This window comes from Arachis hypogaea, chromosome 18 (assembly GCF_003086295.3).
Source record: "Arachis hypogaea cultivar Tifrunner chromosome 18, arahy.Tifrunner.gnm2.J5K5, whole genome shotgun sequence".
Taxonomy (NCBI): domain Eukaryota; kingdom Viridiplantae; phylum Streptophyta; class Magnoliopsida; order Fabales; family Fabaceae; genus Arachis; species Arachis hypogaea.
The window spans coordinates 128,460,987-128,480,699 of record NC_092053.1 but is presented as its reverse complement, the minus strand read 5'-3'; the positions used below and the strand labels follow the sequence as shown (position 1 = coordinate 128,480,699).

At 28.7% G+C, this 19,713-nt stretch overlaps 3 protein-coding genes and 1 long non-coding RNA gene across 4 annotated transcripts; all 4 read right to left on the bottom strand.

The window, feature by feature from the left end:
• Positions 1–764: 764 nt before the first annotated feature.
• Positions 765–1,801, bottom strand: LOC140181666 (uncharacterized). The gene is made up of 4 exons (XM_072225873.1): positions 1,695–1,801; positions 1,506–1,571; positions 939–1,421; positions 765–851 (listed from the first exon to the last, which is right to left on the bottom strand). Exons 1-3 carry the CDS (start codon positions 1,721–1,723, stop codon positions 1,097–1,099), a joined length of 420 nt encoding a protein of 139 aa, XP_072081974.1. The 5' UTR covers positions 1,724–1,801; the 3' UTR covers positions 765–851; positions 939–1,096.
• A 735-nt stretch (positions 1,802–2,536) lies between these two features.
• Positions 2,537–2,909, bottom strand: LOC112770656 (uncharacterized). The gene is made up of 3 exons (XR_003186617.2): positions 2,835–2,909; positions 2,688–2,756; positions 2,537–2,612 (listed from the first exon to the last, which is right to left on the bottom strand). It is a non-coding gene; the product is annotated as an uncharacterized lncRNA (long non-coding RNA).
• A 74-nt stretch (positions 2,910–2,983) lies between these two features.
• Positions 2,984–5,387, bottom strand: LOC140181481 (uncharacterized). The gene is made up of 5 exons (XM_072225091.1): positions 5,085–5,387; positions 4,085–4,360; positions 3,469–3,971; positions 3,173–3,396; positions 2,984–3,065 (listed from the first exon to the last, which is right to left on the bottom strand). The coding sequence occupies exons 1-5, from the start codon at positions 5,269–5,271 to the stop codon at positions 2,984–2,986; spliced, it is 1,272 nt and encodes a 423-aa protein (XP_072081192.1). The 5' UTR covers positions 5,272–5,387.
• LOC112770511 ((-)-germacrene D synthase-like) lies at positions 5,324–12,826 on the bottom strand. Its single transcript, XM_029294954.1, has 7 exons — positions 12,692–12,826; positions 12,282–12,564; positions 9,896–10,268; positions 8,610–8,828; positions 7,946–8,084; positions 6,240–6,488; positions 5,324–5,725 (listed from the first exon to the last, which is right to left on the bottom strand). The coding sequence occupies exons 1-7, from the start codon at positions 12,824–12,826 to the stop codon at positions 5,324–5,326; spliced, it is 1,800 nt and encodes a 599-aa protein (XP_029150787.1).
• Between the last annotated feature and the right edge of the window lie 6,887 nt (positions 12,827–19,713).

Below are 19,713 nucleotides of genomic sequence, written 5' to 3'. Positions count from 1 at the left end.
CAAATCTCATTTACAAAAGTTTAATGATCAGACTCACAAATTTATACCTTGCTTTTTGGCCTGATATTTTAACATATGGTGATTTAATTTCCTTCTCCCTCTCCCCTTTCTGAAGAGGTTTCCCGCCGGCATATGTTATCAATCTTGAAAATACGTATCCCTTAAATACGAAAACAAATCAGTAATACACCCGAATGAATGGACAAGATACATCCAACTGAATGGACAATATACACCCATCACAACTAACGAAATAGACCTATCTATTAAAGTAAAGAAGACAGAGGCAACTTACAGTGAATTTATTAATGGCCTTTCTCTCATCAGTGGGAGCTATTTTGTGTAGCGGGTCAAGTATTTGACATTTACGCTTTCTTGTATTTATCAGCCATAACCACCAATGCCCGGCGTAGCAGACAGGGGCAAAAATCTGAAGGATTGCCACACATGGAACAGTGTGTTATTTTATTTTGCAAATAAGTAAATAAGCGTACTAACAAATTTAGCAAACAAAAACTTACATATGGGTGCGAAGTCAATTTTTTTCTATCTATGAAGGGAATGAAACTCGGGTAGGCTTCCACCCTGAATTCCTTTTCCGTTTTTGGTGATACGAATTCCCCATTTGGGTGATCCGAAAGTGCCATGCACTGCAAGAATGGGAAACGAGAAATGAAATACTAAACTTACACCCAATGGAACGTGACAAATACACCCAAATCAATACAGAAAATACACCCGAAGTTCGTAGAAGTAAGACTTACCACAATATCGGGGGGGAGACAGTATATTTGTTCTTGAAATCTCTTTTCATTTTTGTTGTTGAGGATGAGGCAGATGGCAGATACAATCTAGAAATATATGCCGAAATCAATTTTACATTAATAAGCATTGTAATTGACTTTGGTGTAAAAACATGAATCTTATTATAATATTACCTGAGATTCTATATCACTTTTTGCCTGGAGGGAAGCAAGGTGCATTCTCATCAAAATGTATTTTCCTTGGCCAATCAGAGTGCACATTTCCTCATACTCGTTAGTATTGCCATCTGCATCTTCCTTCAGTCTTGTCCCCCAGATGTAGCACTTTTGTTTCATATCATCCGTAATCTGATATAATCCCCGAGGAGTTTCAAACTTTGCAGAACTTTCTCCCCCAGTCTCCCTCTGAATTTGTGGACTTGTGTTTTTCCCTTCGTTGCGCTGCTTGCTATTCTTTGGACCAAACTGTCCAATTGTTCTATCAAATTCGCAGCTTCTGGAGATTTTTCCCTTTCTGTCTCCTGCGTTGACGCCCCCTCCTGGCTTGAATCAGTCAATCCAAGGCTGAATGATGGCACCCCTGGATCTGTTTTCGGAACATAGGAAGCTGTCCGTGCCATCATCAACAGGGCAGCAGCGTCTTCTGCGTCTGGATGACTGCGTCATCATGTATAAGAATAAGAATAAGAATAAGAATATACAGATGATAAGCAAAGATTGATTTTAGTCTGATGAACTTACACTTTAGTTGGAGCTGGGGGAACCGTGGGTGTGGTCTCTTGAAGTTGTTTGGGGGTTTCAGGAGTGCTGCACAGTTACAAAAAATTAATCACGGCGTAAAAGAAACTAATCAGGAACAATATACACCCAAACTGTTAGCTAATATACACCCAAACTCCAAACAAATATACACTCAATACTATTTCTTACGTTTCTGTAGTCCCTTCAATCTGTAGCATAGGGGTTGGTTCAAAATCTGTCTCAGTGGTTGTTTGGGATGCCGGCACAAAAACCTGAATTGGGACTCTAAACAAGAAGAAAAATGAAAGGTTAACAACGCCTTTGAAAATAATAAGGTTATAAGGTTGAATATTATTGTAAAACTCACATTGCAAGCGCTTCGGACGGTGTCTGTTCCCTCACAACCATCATATTCGAATCAGACGGACTCAACCTAAAATACACCCAAAGAAATTCAAGAAATACACCCGAACAATTCAAAAAGAAGACAGGCTTTGTTTTTTTGAGAACTTACATACTTGCAGTTTTTGCTTTTTTTTCCTGCCTTTTTTTTCTTGAATAAAATAATAAAGGGATTTTTTTTCTAAAAAAAATATATACAGAATTAGAAGTAGAAGGGTAATAGAAGAACAAAAGTAACGGTTATTTGAAAGAGAAATTACATGCTCTGTGACGGCTGGTTTACACTACTCTGTTCTGTGTTTCCTTGAGAGGAAGGAGCATCAGTTCCCAAGTTCACAGCCGGTATTCTAAGACAGATTTGATCCAAGCAACACAACAAAGTTAATATTCCAACTTATTAGACAACATACACCCAACTTGATCCACGCAATACACCCAAATGGTTCCACAAGACACACCCAAATCATGATAACAAGATTTTATTAAATAATAAAGCTTCTTACGTTTCAGACGACACATAGCAACCTTCTGTCGATCGCAGGTCAGGTTGGTTCTCCCTGCGAAACAAGAAACAATTATTAGCATACAAAACACAACAAAATATGAAATAGACAGGCCATCAAGACATACCCCTCTGCAGCAGATTTATCAACGTTTTGGCCTAGCCATTCATCCAGTTCGTCACTTGATATTTCATATGTCTCACTACATTCATAAAAGAAGATGTTAACAAAAATAATTACGATGATAGACGGTAATATAGCTTACGAGGTACTGTACCCGTCAAAGTATTGGTCTTCTTTAGGAGGTGAATCCTCCACGAGAACTTTTTTCTTTTTTGGTTGTGTTCTGGGTGGAAAAAAAAGAGTACCAATCAGAAATAAAAAATTAATTTTATCACAGAATATTATGCAAAGAAGTGCTTACTTTTTTGGTGTTGTTTTTGTTTTTTTCTTCTCCTTCTCCTTCTCTGCAGGTGATGATTCTTCACTCCTATAAGTTAATAACAGACACTTCAGTTAATACACGAAATCTTTATAATGAAGCCAAAAGAAAGGAGTAATAATTTCAGGACATTACTCATCACTTTGTTCATATTCAGATTCTGAATCAGAATCTGGCTCCTCTTGCCTCTGCTTTCTTTTTCTGGAGTCCATTCTGGAAGGCAAACAGTGATTATTTAGAACATACTAAAAATACACCCAACGTGATCAACAAGATACACCCAACTCGAAAAAGAAATTACCCCCAAGTATGGTACTTACTTTTTCCCCTTTTTGATGGGGTGTTTTCTTGCTGAATCCTCCGAGTCTTGTTGAGTCTCAGACTCAGAGGTAGAAGTGTCACTGTCAGTAGCTGTTTCTGTCTCCGAAGACGATGTTGGACTCGCCTTCCTTTTTTTTGTTTTTTTTATTTCTTGTTTTTTTTCTTTTTTTTCTTTTTCTTTCATTTTTTCTCTTGCTCTTGTCTCCGCCATCTTCACAATCCCCTGAAACATGAGATATTTTAGCTAGCAGCATTCAGGTAAATAAAATACAAGCAACATATTATGTTTACTTACCAAAATTTCTTCTTTTTCTGCAGTCATTCTTTCCACCAACTTCTCCTTAGTCCAGTTGGCAATCCAAGGCTTTGGTGGTCTTTCGGCCCTCTTCTTGCCTTTGTTTTCAGAAAGATGAAAGTATATTATCATGAGGGCAAAGAGGCAGCCATCAATTGCCTTCTTCTTCTTATCCTGGTAGTCTGTGATGCCTTTGATCAAGAAGGTCAAAACATGCGCCCCCCAGTTTCTCTCCGATATGCCGTCCATCTTAAAAATTGGGGCGAGGTGCACGGGCGATATTTTGTTTATCGTCGTTGGCAAAAGGAACGCCATCTGTATGTAGAGGATGAATATCCTCTTGAACATCAGGCGTTCCTCTTCGCTGCCAACGCCGATTTCCATCATTTCATCGGTAAGACTTTTGAGGGTCTTACCCTGGAATCTTCTATAAATTATTTTGTCATCATCAGAAAGTTGCTTATAAAGTTGCTTATACTCAACTTTCTCAGGAAACAGATTTCCTACAAAAAAGAAAACAACAAAGTATCAAAATCGGTTCAAAAACACCCAAGCATCAACCTTAAATACACCCAAGCATGAGCTTAATATACACCTATAATTTTGAGCTAGTTACCTGTTGCATTGATGCCAAGCGCATCACCTATTGTCTTTGGTGTTATTTGGAAAGAACCATATCCTGTCTTCAGTCTGTTCTCCCCAAGTTTGAAGTTGTTTGCCAGTTCCCTTAAGAGTTGGTGATCCACCCTTAGAGGTGGGACGTGCATCAACCCACCAAATCCGAGATCCCTGACAATTGCCTTCTTCTCCTCAGCCATGTTTCTGAACTTATCACTCAGGAGATGTGTGGCACACTTAAGGTCTTTCGTTTGGTTTCTTGCTGCCATTTTGTCTGAAACAAAAAATACACACAAATATACTCCCATTAGTAACAGTAAGATACACCCATATGTAAGAATCAGATACACCCATTGATAACAGTGAGATACACCCATTGAAATTATTCAGATACATTCATATATATCAGTCAGATATCAGTCAAACATGTTTCAATATCAAGCAACATTACAAGGTCTAATAACAGTAAGATACACCCATATGTAAGAATCCGATACACTCATTGTTAACAGGGAGATACACCCATAGATATTATTCATATAAATCCATATATATCAGTCAGTTATCACTCAAACATGCTTCAATATCAAATTAATTCAGATATCAGTAAGATACACGCATATATGAGTCAGATACACCCATTGATAAGAGTAAGATACACCCATATGTAAGAATCAGATACACCCATTGATAACAGTGAGATAGATATTATTCAGATACATTCATATATATCAGTGAGATATCACTCAAACATGCATCAATATCAAGTCACATTACAAGTTCAAACAGTATTCAACCCCCAATCTACGGAATAAAGCCCCAAAAATCAACAACAGTAGCAAGAGAACTTAGAACAAGAATGTAGAACGACGTAGAACTTAGAAGAATGACGTAGAACTTAGAACAGTGTGACAAAGAAGCGAGAATAATAGCACAGTAAACCCTAGAAGAACGACGTAGAAGAAAACTAAAATATACAGTAATCTTGATGAACTTACGTTGAGTGTATTTGCTTCGTTTTCTCTTCAGATTCTTCACGGAGAGTTTGATGTTGTTTTGATGGAGGTTTCGAACAACGATTTGTATATTTTGAACTTTGATTTTTGCTCGAAAATGGGAGCGTTTCCTTGGTTTCGAAGCGTTTTGAGAAGTGGAAGAAGTGGAGGAAGTGGAAGAGTCTGCCATACGTAACCGTTTGTGTTGAGCGCGTGATTTTGACGCGCCATGTTATGCTTCCTTATGCGCGTGTCTTCGATTTGGGCTGGGCCAACTTAGATGCTTGGATACTTGTATGTGTAGCAGGCCCGGCATATATAAAAGGTTTCATATCCTTCTTTCTCATATTATTGATTGGCACCGAATCAACAATTAAAGCTTGAATGCATTCCTTCATTTTTCCTTCAGCATGAGTGTAGCAATCTTCATCTTTGTACATCACATCAATAAATCGTGCCATGTTCACAACACGCGTTAGAAATAACATTGGAACTTTGGTTGGCTTGAGGCATTCCTCATTTATATCCTTCCAAGCATCTGTGACTCCCTTTTGCAATTCTTGAATGGCTTCTTCTTTAGATACACCATAATCTCTCATATAGCATTCTATTATTGAGGTAACATGTTCTCTTTCTTGTTCAAACTATTCAATGAGATTTAGTTTTTAAAATAACTTTCACATGACTAAATAATAAGGAAAAAATTCAGAAAAAAATTATACATTAAAATTCAATTATAATATAAATTGAACTTTCAAAAATACAATATGCACACAAAAGTCAGCACTATATATTTATTTGTATAACAAAAAATATTTGAAAGACAATAAAAATCAATTTAAAATAGTTCAAAGTTTTTTTTTATTATTTTATATTTTTAATTATGGTTAAAATAAATGGATAATTTTAAATATAATAAGTATGTAATTATAAATGCATATATAAAATTTTAGATGTTAAATTAAATAAAATAATTTTAAATTACTGTCTTTCTATTATTATTTTTAGTATAAATATATATTTTTTAAATTTATTTTTAATGTATATTTTATATTTTAATATATATTTTATATATACGAATAACTAATTATTATATATATATACCTAATATGATAGTTAAACTTTTATGTTGTGTTTGTATATTGCACATAAATATACCTCATTAGAGACAATGTCATCCATGAACCTGCAAATAATTGTGGAAGCTCTAACAATTTTGGGTTTACTTGTTACCCATTTGAAGATGTCTTCTATGGCGATATCTTCCATGCCAATGTAAGAACTTGTCACGAGAAATGAATAAGTAGATGATAATGTTGATATCTGTAAGTGTTCTGCTATTGTTGGTATATACTTGTTATTCAACCATTTGGCCTCAGTCATATAGGCCTGGATTGTCTTCTGAAGCTGCCATTCCACACGTATTATATAACCAAATCATTATTGTTAATTTTTTACAGTATTTTCTAACTCAATAAATTTAGAATAAGTGAATTAACCATTTAATTAAGATAAAATTTAAACTTATTTTAATATTTATTTATGCAGACAAATAAATTAACCATTCAATCAATCTAATTTTATTATGAATTTAATTATTTTTAGAAAGGATGAAACTAAATGAACTAAAGAAATTCGGGAAGTATTTAGAATAATGTACAATTGGAGTGTGAAATGTGTCAATTTAATATTTCAATTTGTCAGGCCATATGAAATTTCAGTTTCAAGTTTTATTATATATTACTAATGTATAAAAAATAAAAATAAAAAAATTAAAGGATTGAATTTCAATTCTTGAATTTTGGATTTTTTAATGTCAAAGGATTATTAATTGGAGTTAGGGTCATAGTTTCTAAAAAATTTTAAAATTTCTATAATTATATGATAATACATTTAATTTTAAAATTGAGTTATTAGTTTAATGATTAATTAGAATATTTTTGTTGTCTTATGACTTGGGCTCAAATTCTAATTATTACATTTTAAATATTAATAATATATTATATTTTTAGGCTAACTATTTTGATCAATAAATCTTTTTTAATTGTTCCTTTAATTTTATTCTTTATTTTTTCATTAGTAATTTATTTTGATGAATTCTTTTTCTTTAATTGTTCCTTCTATTTTTTAAATTTTTTTCTTAACTTTTAAATATATTTATTTTTTTTATGATATTAAAATAATAACATATTTTATTCATTAATTTATTTTAAATGTATATATAAAAAATATCAGAATAACTAATCTATATTATTCATGTTATATTCTTTATAATAATAAAGGATAAAAATTAAAATTTTAGTTATTATAAATGATATCAAACATAAAATTATTATTTTTAGTAGAATTTTTATTTTAATATAACACTTATTAATAATTTTTTATTAAAAATAATAATAATAAAAAATAATATTATCAATTATATAATATAATATTTAATTATATAAATATTTAATTTTTGGCCTCTTCTTCAAAAGATTTTTAGATCTGACTGGAATTTGGCTCTAAGAGATGCATGTCAATGGAATAAATTTGATCGGTAGTATGATATGTATCTCATAAATCTTGCAAATGTTATCAAATTTAAAATGAATAATACTTGTTATTTTTATTGGGAAAAAAATTTTCTCATTTTTTTTAACAATTGATAGAGTAAAATGTGATATTCTACCATTAATTTTATAAGTGAGATCAAAAATAAATATGAAAAAAATAATAAAAAGTTAAAGATGACACTTTACATTTTTAATTTTTTTTAATAATTGAAAGGATCCATTCATTCCTGTTATTTTACAGAGTTGGCTAGATACAGTCCACAAAACAAATATAATATATTTTTAAGAGGTTAAAAAAAGGGGTCTTACTTCTTTTATGGAATATTTAATGCAATATGCTCTTCCTTGTTTTTCAAGTTCTCGTTCTACTTCTTCAAAAATTTTGAGGAGAGACTCATAAATTAATTTCATGTATTCAGGAAGATCATCCAAGGAGCTAATATCCCACCTGTAATGTATCCCACCATGCAAAAACTTTGGAAGTTAGAACAGTTTGATAGTTCACCATCAATATCCACAAATTTTGTGACCATTAATTCCAAATTAACTTTCAAATTTTAAAATTAATAAAGACATGATATTTTCATTAAAAACTCAAATTTTGAACATTCTATGAACTTTCCATTCAATTCCTTCAATTTTATTTTCTCTTCCAATATTTGAGTTTTGTACCACCATCAATTAGTTGGACTCAAAATATCAGCTACTTAGCATAAAAAAATTAGTATCTATTTAGGATAAAGTATATTTTTTATTTTTAAAATTTGGTAAAAATGTTAAAAATATCTCTAAATTTTATTTTGATTCAGTTTTATCCCAAAAGTTTTCAATTTGCATTAAATATATCCTTGATAGCTAAATTTTCAAAAAATTTAAAACCAATCTAACAATAATGCATAAAAATTTAAATCTTTTATCAAACTTCAGAGACAAAAATAATACTTTACCCATCTATTTATAATTTTTAACCAACCTTTCAATTGCCTCCGTGAAAAGTTTTAATTCATCTATAGTTCCATAGGCATCATATGTATCATCAATAATTGATATAAGAGCAATTAATTTTATCAGAATTTTCCTAGCTTGAGAATATTGAGGCTCAAAATAAACCGCCAAAATCCAGTTACAACATTCTACAATTCTATCTCGAGCATATAGTAGTTTTACAGCAACATTAAGCTCCTTCCACCACCTAAAAATTAAAGGACAAAAACACAATAGCAATGCTATATATAATAATTATGGTGTGGTTAGTTAAATAAATAAGTTTAACTTCGATAATGCTAGAGAGATAACAACTCAAAATTATTTTATTTAACTTAACATTTATAATTTTATACATATAACATCTATAATAACACCATTATTATATCAAATATTACTTAATTACTTTGGCAGTAATTAAAGAATGTAAAAAAAAAAGTGATAGTTAATGTTAGAAAGATAAGAAAGAGAAGTAAAAAAAGATTTGTATATATTCAAGTTGTATAAAATAATACAATATAAAAGATATTAATAGGTGCTAAGAGAATTGAAATAATAAAGACGTAATATTTAGATAACTTCGAATATGCTAAATAATTCTAATCAATGTTAATTAATTTTAATATATTCTAACAGTTAAGAAATACAAAATGAGAAAACTTCGAATTTATTTTCTATTGTCTCCTAAATATTTTTATGAAATATATCAACAGTTAATTTATACTATAAACATTTAACAAAAATAAAATAAACTAACTATGAGTACCCAATAGAAGAGGAATGCTATAGAAAGTCCAACAACACTTAACAATAGAAAACATTCATTATATAACACCTACTAATTACAACTGCTTAAAACTATTTTACAGTTAAACAGAGTACCAAAGAAGAGGAATGCTAGGGACCAGTAATTTTGGTGTTTTGTAACCATCAATTGGCCATTAATAGTGTTTTTAATGGTGTGAAATTACATTTAATAGTGAAAAATCACTCACTTTTATTTTAATGGTTAAGTGCTGGCCAAAAAACACAAAAGTTGCTGGCACTAGACTTTTTCAGCAAAGAATAGCCTTTACTTATCGAGTTCCTCAATCTTGCTCTCTTCATATATGGTGTTAATACTAACACTCAATATATATCTAAACCAAACATTTTGATTTTTAAACTTTTGTAGAAGAGTATAAACATTTAACCAATAAGATGACTATTTTGATAGGAATTTGAAATCTTATTTAACAAAGTAGGATGGTTTTGTGGTTAAATTAAAGAGCTTACTTGCAAATGTTGCCAACTTCTTTTCGATGCAAGGTTTGTAGGAAATTAAAATCTAATTTTGCAAGAACGAGGAGAGTGGGATTATGGGTTGGATCTTCTTCATATATTGAAATAAAACGGCGTGCCTCCAATCTTGGCAAACCTTGGTGGGAAGGTTGACCTAAACTATACTTGACTTGTGCTGCAAGTGAAGGCTTCAATTGGGTTGCAATGGATTTAAGTTGAGTGGAAGTGAATGCATAAGCTTCATCTAATATTTCTTCTCCATGAATTCTGAGATGACATGCTTCATATAACCCTAGCAATCCTTCCACATCCTTCGCAAGTTTTTCACTAAAGTTTTCATTCTCATCCTTGTATTTGTTGAACACATCTAGATATTGTTCCATACAAGATACAACAATCAAATTGTTACAAAACAAGGAATGCTAGGGCCAGCAACTTTTGTGATTTGTAGCCATCAAATAGCCATTAATGATAGTTTTAATGGTGTGAGATTGGTTTGAGATTTCATCTAATGGCTCACTTTTCTTTGCTGGTTACATGTTGGCCAGAATTTAACAAAGTTGCTGCCCCTACACTTTTCCAAAAAGAAATTTAGAGAGTCAACATTAATTTAGTCGAATAATTTGAAAATCAACTAATAATCAGAAAAAATGAACATAAAGAAGAAAACTGTAAAACTAAAAATAATAAAAAAAATTAAAAGTGAAAGAAAATCAAATAAATTTAATTTATATATATATATATATATATATATATATATATATATATATATATAACATTTAGAAATTAAGGTTTAAAATTTAAAATTTAAGGTTTAAAATTAAAGTTAATTGTCTGGCTAATGCTAGTTGGTAAAATTGTAGTTTTGGTAGAAAGAAGAAATATTGAGTAAAAAAGGATGAAAAAGTAATTTAAAAAAATATGAGTGGGTGGATTTATTTTCTTGTGATCCAATAATTATTTAATTTATTAGTTGAAGATGACTTTTTTTCATTAGTTCCTTCGTCGTTAGTAGAATTGAACATTTAAATTGAATCAGAAAAAATAAATAAAGTATTAAATAAAAATATGTATACGTACACATTACAGAACATCTAGAAAATATTTATAATGAAAGAAAGCTAATGTTTTAATATAAGTATAAATAACCAAAAAAAAAAAAAAAAAGAAAAGAAAAGACAGAGACAAAATCAAAAAGCAAAAATTTTAAGACTTCCACTCCCCTCTCCTGTGAGTTGTTAAAATGATACTTCCCTCTCCTCTATTTTATAAATATACATTCTCCTCTCTTCTAACTTTTAAAAAACCGCATCTTTGCCAATGAGTAATAGCTCAAATGGCATAGTCTCCCCATACTCAATTAAGAGGTTGCGGGTTCGAGTCTCATATCTTTAGTAAAAAAAAAAAAAAAACCTTATCTTTAATCTATTTTAAAATTTTTGTGTTAACTAATGTTAACTTTATCCATTTTTTAAGAAAAAATACGCATTAGCAAAAATTTTATTTTTTATCATTAAATTTGCTTACCAAAATATCCTTTAATAAATTATTATGTTATTGATTAAACTGTATTTTTAAAAAAATTTAATAATTATATTATTTTTTTCTAAAATATTCTTCAATAATTTTTTAATTATTAAATTATAATTTTACCAAAATTTTCGTTAACAATTTTTTTATATTTTACTATTAATTTTTCGATATCTATATATTATTTTAACATTAAATAAAAAATTTTAGTAAGATTATTTTTCAATATCAATATATATTAATTGTTATACATATTAATAGTGGTAAGATTTTTTTATTTAATGTTAAAATAATATATATTGATATCGAAAAATTAATAGTAAATATAAAAAAATTGTTAATAAAAATTTTGGTAAAATCATAATTTAATAATTAAAAAAATTATTGAAGGATAGGTATCTTAAAAAAATAATTTAATTTATTAATTTTTTTAAAAATATTTTAGTAAAAATACAATTTAATCAATAAAAAAATTATTAAAGGGTATTTTGGTCAGCAAAATTTAATAATAAAAAATAAAATTTTTGCTAATGAGTATTTTTTCAAAAAATAATTTATTTTTTCTTAAAAAATGGATAAAGTTAATATTAGTTAACACAAAAAATTTAAAATGGATTAAAGATGATGTTTTTTAAAAGTTTGAAGGGAGAGGAATGTATATTTATAAAATAGAGGGGAGGAGAGTATCATTTTAGCATCTCGTAGAGGAGGAGAGTAAAATTTTCTCAAACTTTAATAATGACTGAAATGAAAATAATCTTTATGTATTATATTATATAAAAATTAAACTAAGATGATTTGAAGCCAAAATATAAAAGTAAGCTAAAAAGAATAGGAATAAGGTAAATACTTGGTGAAACGTGATATCCTTGTTGCCTTAATAACCTAAAAAGCAAAGCAAGTAAGCGAAGGTTATCATCAACAATTATTATTTCTCCATTTTTTGTATAATTCTTGTGAATTTGTTGCAGCACTTCATCAATCTCGCTTTCAAAGTGATATTGAATCCCCAAATGACATATTAAATCAATCAAGTTAACTATTTCTTCAATGGGCTTTGAGGCATCAATAAGCATTTTTACAACTTCTTTCTTCAGATTTTCAATTTGTGCCTTCGTTTCATGGTCAAATTCCTGCATTATATCCATATAAAAGATATACCTAAGTGCAGGAAATTATATCATCACTTGTATAAAAAAGGCTATTGATTATTATTGCATTTGCATGCATGTATAAGCAACAATACAGAGAGATACATACCATGGATTGTGAAGCATATTGAAGGAAATGATCCTTCCAAATACTAGGATGATAATTTGCAGTGTTCCGATCACGCGTGTTGAATTTTGCATCAGGTTTGAAGCAATCAAGTACTGAAGTGTTAGTATTAGACATCCTTGATTTTTTTATGAGGATTGGATTATTCTATGTTATGGCTTCTATAATAGATACCCTTAATATATATAGCGATGGAACAAGTTTTAAAATTCCGTGCCATACAGGGTATAAAATTATAAGAGGAATGATAAAGGGTAATCAAAATTTATTATTTTTATCTATTAATTAGTTATTAATATTTAAAAATATGGAATAAAGTATATTATTGAATTATTAGACTAAAAAAATCTCATCTTGCGCATGTAATAATTTATTGGTTAATGGTAAATTCTTAAATGGAGTTCAGTACCGTGGCAAATTAGTCTTTGGCCTGTCGAACTGGGAGATACCGTAAGAAATCAAAAAATAAATTACTAGACTAAAAGAACTATACTAAAAGAATTGAGTTGATAGCTAAGTAATGACTAAAAATAAAAAATTCTGATAGTCTTTTAGTATTTCTCTAATTATAATTTATAATAGATAAAATAAATTAATATGCCTTTTATATAAAGAGTTTGTTTAGGTGTAATTAAATTGTTAAAAAATTATTTTATTTTATTTTATTTTTTAGTATGTTTGATAAATTTTTAATGATAAAAATAAAAATACTAAAAAATATTTTTTTTATAAGCTATAATTTACATCTTTTTTAAAAAGATCTTTATACTTAAAAAATAAATTTTTTACATAATAAATAAATAAAAATATATTTTAATATTATTGTACTTAAACATAATTAATAGATAAAATGATCTATTTATATAAAATATTTAAATATAAAATTATTTTTATTTTTTTAAAAGAATACCTCAAAAAAAATATTTTTTAAAAACTCAACCAAGTCCAAATTATAACTACATAGGTTTTAAAAAATGTAATGAGCATTTTTAATAGAAAACGAAATATATGATATATGGTCGTTGGAAACAATAATTAAAGTAGAAGTTGTTATAATTTTGTTGGTATATGTACAAAAAATATATATTAACTTACATTACTATAAAAAATTATTGGAATAGCGACTGATTCTGATAGTCGCTAAAACTTTGGTCATTAATTTAAAAATAGCGACCAATTTCGGTTGGTAGCGACCAATTTTCTACCATTGCCACCAAACTAGTACTAAACGATATTGGTGGCTAAATCGGTTGCTAATAAAATCGGTCGCTAAATAGCGACCACTTTTTTTGTTGCTAAATTGGTCACTGAGAGAATCAGTCGTTGATAAAATCAGTCGTTAAATCGGTCGCTGATGTCTGGTTTGAAAATCTAAAATTGGTAACTAAATTGGTCACTGAATGTAATTTTGCGACCGATTTAGCGACAAAAATTTTTTTGCTCCTAAAAATTCTATATCAATCGCTAAATCAGTCGCTATTAGCAACTAATTTTTTCGGTCGCTATTCTGATAATTTTTTGTAGTGCATAAATTAATTTTAATTTATTAATTGAAAAATCAAATAAATAGAAATTATAAAATTTTGAAAAGAAATAGAATTCATTAATGATAATAAATTACAATTATTTTTTTTTAATATTTCTTTAGTTAAAATGTTCTATTTTAAAGAAAACTAAATAAAAAGAATATTTCATCTCATACTAACATATGATATCAGTTATGATTTACGTTAGTACGTCATGTCAGCACATCTTTAATGAAAAATATTAAAAAAATTAATTTAAATAACAGATGTTAATTTTAGAAATTAAATTGACTAAATTAACTACTAAACTAAAACTTTAAAAACAGTTTAAAGCACGAATAATTTCAAACACCAATATTAATATTTACTCTGTGGAGATTTTATCATAATTCACACACATGTTTTTTACTTCAATATTCAAGACATGCCTCCCATTTAATTTTGAGTACCACTTGTTGTTTCGTATAAGGAATTTTCTATAGCACTAACGTGTCTATCATTTAATGTTCATCTCGGATTTATATTTATAACCTAACGATGTTTTCTTCTTTTTTCCACCATCATTTCATCCAAAAAATTCTATTGGTAAAAAATTAAAGGATAAATTACTAAAAATACATTTGAATTTTATTATTAACAAAAATATCTTTAAATAATTTAAAAACGTGTTAAAAATATCTAATATTAAATATATATTTCTAAAAATATTTTAGAAATTGAATTTTGATGCGGTTATTTGTAAATATGATTAAAAAATTACATATTTTTATCTTTAAAATTTAGTAATTTTTTCGTTAAGTATATTTTTGTGACTTTTTGTTAACAATCAATAATACTTTTTAAAAAAAATTCAAATAAATTTTTTATCTAGGATTTTGTGTATATTTTTTAAATAGTTACCTAAATATTCCTATAAAATTTTAGATTAAATGTATATACAATTTGTCAAATATAAAAGTCATTTTCTACTTAAAAAAATATTTTTTTTGAGCATTTTTGTCGAGTTTTTAAATTATTTGAGAACATTTTTGTCGATAAAAAAATTCGAGTACATTTTGTCAGCGACAAAAGTATTTAGGTGCATTTTTAGTAGTTAATGTTGCCAACTTTAGATTTAGGATTAACTTTTAAAATAGTATCCAAAATTTGCATGGCTGAAAAAAATAACCTAAAAGAATACAAACGATAAATAAACTTTTAAAAACGCGATAAAAATAACTATATATTCATATATATATATATATATATATATATATATATATATATATATATATATATATATATATATAAAATTTAGATATTAGATTTTGATGTAATTTTTTTTAAGTATTATTAGAAAAATAAATTTTTTTATCCTTAAAATTAGTAGTTTTATATCAAGTGAATTTTTTTGAAAAATTATTGTATTGTAAATGACTAAATTTTTATTGGAAAAAATAGAGATCAAATTTTGTCCCAATTTTGCGTATATTTTTAAATAATTATTCAAATATTGTTATAAAAATTTAAATAAATGGATAAGTTGTTTGTTAAATACAAAAAATTTTGTTGTTTATAAAAATATAGTATTTATTAGTTATTTTTATCACATTTTTAAATTAATTTATTGTTTATATCTTTAAAGATTATTTTTATTAGCAGTCTAAATTTTTAAATATTATTTTAATAGCTTACGGTTAGATTTAACAAAAACAATGAAGTTATATTATGATCTACAATAAAAATAATATTTAGGAGACTACTAAAAGAATCGAAAATTATGTGTAATTTAATTAAAGTATCTTATGTAATGAATAGAAAATTGTAAATTTCAGTTCAGCTGGTTTAATTTATGACTTACAATAATTTAATATTAAAAAATTTTATAATATATAAATATTTTATTTTAATTAATAATTAATTAAACCATATATTTTTTATTTTTGTCTAAAAATATATTTATTTAATATGTTATTATTTTAATATATCATGTAAAAATAAATAAATATTAAAATCATTTAACTTTTATGTATATATTTTTTTATTATTCAATTAGGATTTATTATAAAAATTAAAGCCTTTTTCATATGATAATAGATGCATGAAAGAATTAAGGGGAAAAAATAAAAAATAAAAGAAACAATAAAAAAATCGTTGAATAAAATGGTTAGAAGAAAAGTTAAAAAATAGAAGAAATAATGAAGATAAGGTTCATTGAACAAAATAAATGCTCCATAAAAATTTACCAATAAGTCAATTATTAAATTCGGGACACGTATAATATATACTAAGTTTCAAATTTTTTGGGGCCCATGGCTCCCACTCACTCGCCCTTGAAATCTGTATGTGTTTATTCTTAGCTTCACGTTTTGTATATGCTAAAATTAAAATCTTAAGGCGTCTAACTCATCGGTTTTTGCCTCTTGAGGTACCAGACATAACAATTTTATGTTTCCTACCTATTTGTATTATGTATGGAGAGATTATCTCAAACTATCTCGATGTCAGTAAATTATAAATTTTAGAAATCAATTATTCTTAATAGAGGTAGTCTAGAATTATCTCACATTTACTTTGCATATGATAAATTATTGTTTGAAAAAATATTCCTGGATCAAGTTGAGATAGTGAAAGGTATTTTAAATTTATTTTGCCAAAGTTTAGGTCAGAAGGTATGTTATGAGAAATCAAGTATCTTCTTCTCTGACAATGTATGTTTAGCGAAGAAGTTGGAATTGAATAGAGCTTTGGGGATAAGGCTGATGTTCAATTTGGACAAATATTTGGGAGTCCCCTTACTGCATGATCGTACAAAAAAAAAAAAAAGATTTTCAGTTCATTCTTGATAGAATGGCATCTCGACTTAGCACTTGGAAAGCCTAAAACCTCTCTCTTGCGGACAAGGTCACTTTGGCTTAATCAGCCTTGGCAACTATCCCTATCTCATGCAAACAATGAGGCTGCCACTTAGTGTGTGTGACAAGATTGATCAAGTCTGCATAATTTCGTGTGGGGCGGTAGCAGAGCTGGTAGCAAAGTCCATTTGGTTAGTTGGGAAAAACTATGTTTGCCAAAAAAGTTTGGCGGCTTAATGTTCAGACCGGCTAGAGTAGTAAATAATGTTTTTTTTCAGAAAGAAGTACTTTTTGCTGAGAAAAACCGTCTCTATCATCAAGAAGTTTCAATCTTGTTCAAATGCTTGGAAGGATATCGTTCAAGTATGGCCCAAATTTGAAAGGAATTTGGTATGACGGACCGATGATAGTGATAGTCCTCGGATTTGGAAAGATCATTAGATCCCGAGCGTGAATAAATTTAAAGACTTTGCTCAACCAGATATATTGGAGGATATGATGAACGACATTGTTAGTGATTCTGCGATGAACGACAATTGGGATTTGGGTCAAATTGAGGCAGTTTTAGGAGAGGATTGAGTCCCTGTTTTCTCATCCTTGAAGAAGCAAACTTAGGAGACGATCAGGTAACGTGGCTTCTTAATTCTAATGGTAAATTTAGTATTAAGTCAGTGTGCTCCTTCTATTTAAATGCCCAAGAAGACTCTAAGGTTAATTTATTTTTGAGAATTTAGAAAGCTGAACCTCCCCAAAGACTGCGCACCTTTCTTTGGCTAGTTGCTAATGAAGCCCTTTTGACAAATGAGGTTCGAGCTTGCAGGCACATGACCTAAGAGGATACTTGCCCGGTTTGTAGTTCCTCTTCAAAGTCTTTGCTCCATGTACTTCGCGACTGCATAGCCACAAAAATACGTGGAAGAACATTGACGTTTCATTGAGTTCTAGTACATTCTTTAGTCAACTTCTCTTTCTCTGGTTGTTAAAGAACTTATCAACTCAATCCTATTACCAAGGTTTTTCTTGGCCATTGTTGTTTATTTGTACCCTATACTCTCTTTCGTCGTAACAAGCATATTTTTAAGAGGAACAATGCAGTAGACAAAGATAAGATCCATGATTTGGATGTGCACATAACCAAAGAGTATAACTCAGCACATGAAGAAATAGCTTGAGTAAAGAAAAGGGTCGGTTGCTTTTCTAAAAAAAACAAATCCGTTGGATCCCTCCAAACCTTCCCTTCATTAAGCTGAATTCTGATGACTCTGTTATAAAGAAAGGTCATGCGGATTGCGAGGTCTTTTAAGAGACCATGAAGGTAAGTTTTTGGCTTGTTATAGTGCGAATCTAGGTAGTTATACAGTGACTTTAGCAGAGTTCTGGGATATTCTATTGGGTTTGGACTTGGCTCTAAATCTTGGGTACATGAATGTTTGTATGCAAGTGAAATCTAAACTAACAGTAAGTCTATGCCTACAAGAAACTGTCAACTTACACTCTACAAGAGCGTTAGTTTTGGCTATTAAAGAATGTTACAGTAGGCTAAGTAATTGGAACATTCATTATGAGTTCCAAGAAGCCAATGCTTGTTCAGATAGATTGGCATGACAAGAAAATGAACTTTAGCTAGAATAATGTCATTTTTCTTTTCTATTCTCTTGTATTTCTTTAAATTTTCATGAAGACTTCATTGGAATTATTGCATTTTCTAGAATAATTTCTGTCTAATTTTTCTTTTTTCTGGGCTTTATGCCCGTTGTCTATAAAAAAAAATATTTTAGCATTTCATAAGTAGCAAAGGTTTGCACATTTTATTATTACAATATCTAAGTGTAAAAACTAAATAATTCAAAGGGTAATATATTAAAGAGTATATATCTATTTTGGTCTCTAAAAAATTTCAAATCAAATTCTTTAGTTTCTAACTAAAATTAATTAGCTTGTTAGTTCTCAATATTTAATTTCATAATTCGTATTGGTCTCTGACCCACTTTGTCCTATCAATTTTTAACGAAGTTGTCCTACGCGTCACGTTAAGTTACTGCATCAAATGTTAAGTGTCACGTGTACAAAAGAGGCAAATTGATCCTTCGACAAATTACAGTCAATTTGGTTCTTAAAATACTAATTATCAGATAAATTAGTCTCCAAAATTATTCATTATAGAACAAATCAATCCCAAAAATATTATCAAAAAAATTATAGGCCTTCTCATTACGAATATATCTTTCCCTTGCTAGTTTAAGAGTTTTGTAAATCATTTCGTCATTATAGATTAGATTAAATTCAATCTTTATGTAATCAAATACCTCTCCATGTGTCAAGTGGGGCTGAATAAGTAGCATTGGTACTCCACTTGGTACTCCTTGGCAATGAACCAATAAAATAATTCTAGAATTAACAATTAACACAGAGAATCACAGTAATAAGCAATAACATCAAATAAGAAGAATTAACAGAAATATGTGTGAATTATATGGACGGTGGAGATAACTAGATAAGACAATAATTTTCTTTTTGAGTAAGGGAGACTCCTCAATGATACATGATATTTTCTACATGCCTTTTGTGGCTCCATTTCCTGCTATATATGACTCTCTCTACTAGGTGGTTACATAACTAACTTTTGCTGTTGTCTTAAGCATTA

What these genes read in the sequence shown, in the direction of transcription:
- LOC112770511 (XM_029294954.1), bottom strand. Translation starts at nt 12,826, where the DNA reads ATGTCTAATACTAACACTTCAGTACTTGATTGCTTCAAACCTGATGCA. An exon ending in AGGATATCACGTTTCACCAA is followed by an intron (nt 10,269 to 12,281) that starts GTATTTACCTTA and finishes AACAATATCTAG; the next exon opens with ATGTGTTCAACAAATACAAG. An exon ending in GAAGTTGGCAACATTTGCAA is followed by an intron (nt 8,829 to 9,895) that starts GTAAGCTCTTTA and finishes TTTAATTTTTAG; the next exon opens with GTGGTGGAAGGAGCTTAATG.
- LOC140181481 (XM_072225091.1), bottom strand. Translation starts at nt 5,271, where the DNA reads ATGGCAGACTCTTCCACTTCCTCCACTTCTTCCACTTCTCAAAACGCT. An exon ending in ACGAAGCAAATACACTCAAC is followed by an intron (nt 4,361 to 5,084) that starts GTAAGTTCATCA and finishes TTTTTGTTTCAG; the next exon opens with ACAAAATGGCAGCAAGAAAC. An exon ending in CCCATCAAAAAGGGGAAAAA is followed by an intron (nt 3,066 to 3,172) that starts GTAAGTACCATA and finishes TTTGCCTTCCAG; the next exon opens with AATGGACTCCAGAAAAAGAA.
- LOC140181666 (XM_072225873.1), bottom strand. Translation starts at nt 1,723, where the DNA reads ATGCTACAGATTGAAGGGACTACAGAAAC. An exon ending in ATTGAAGGGACTACAGAAAC is followed by an intron (nt 1,572 to 1,694) that starts GTAAGAAATAGT and finishes GTAACTGTGCAG; the next exon opens with CACTCCTGAAACCCCCAAAC. An exon ending in CCCCCAGCTCCAACTAAAGT is followed by an intron (nt 1,422 to 1,505) that starts GTAAGTTCATCA and finishes ATGATGACGCAG; the next exon opens with TCATCCAGACGCAGAAGACG.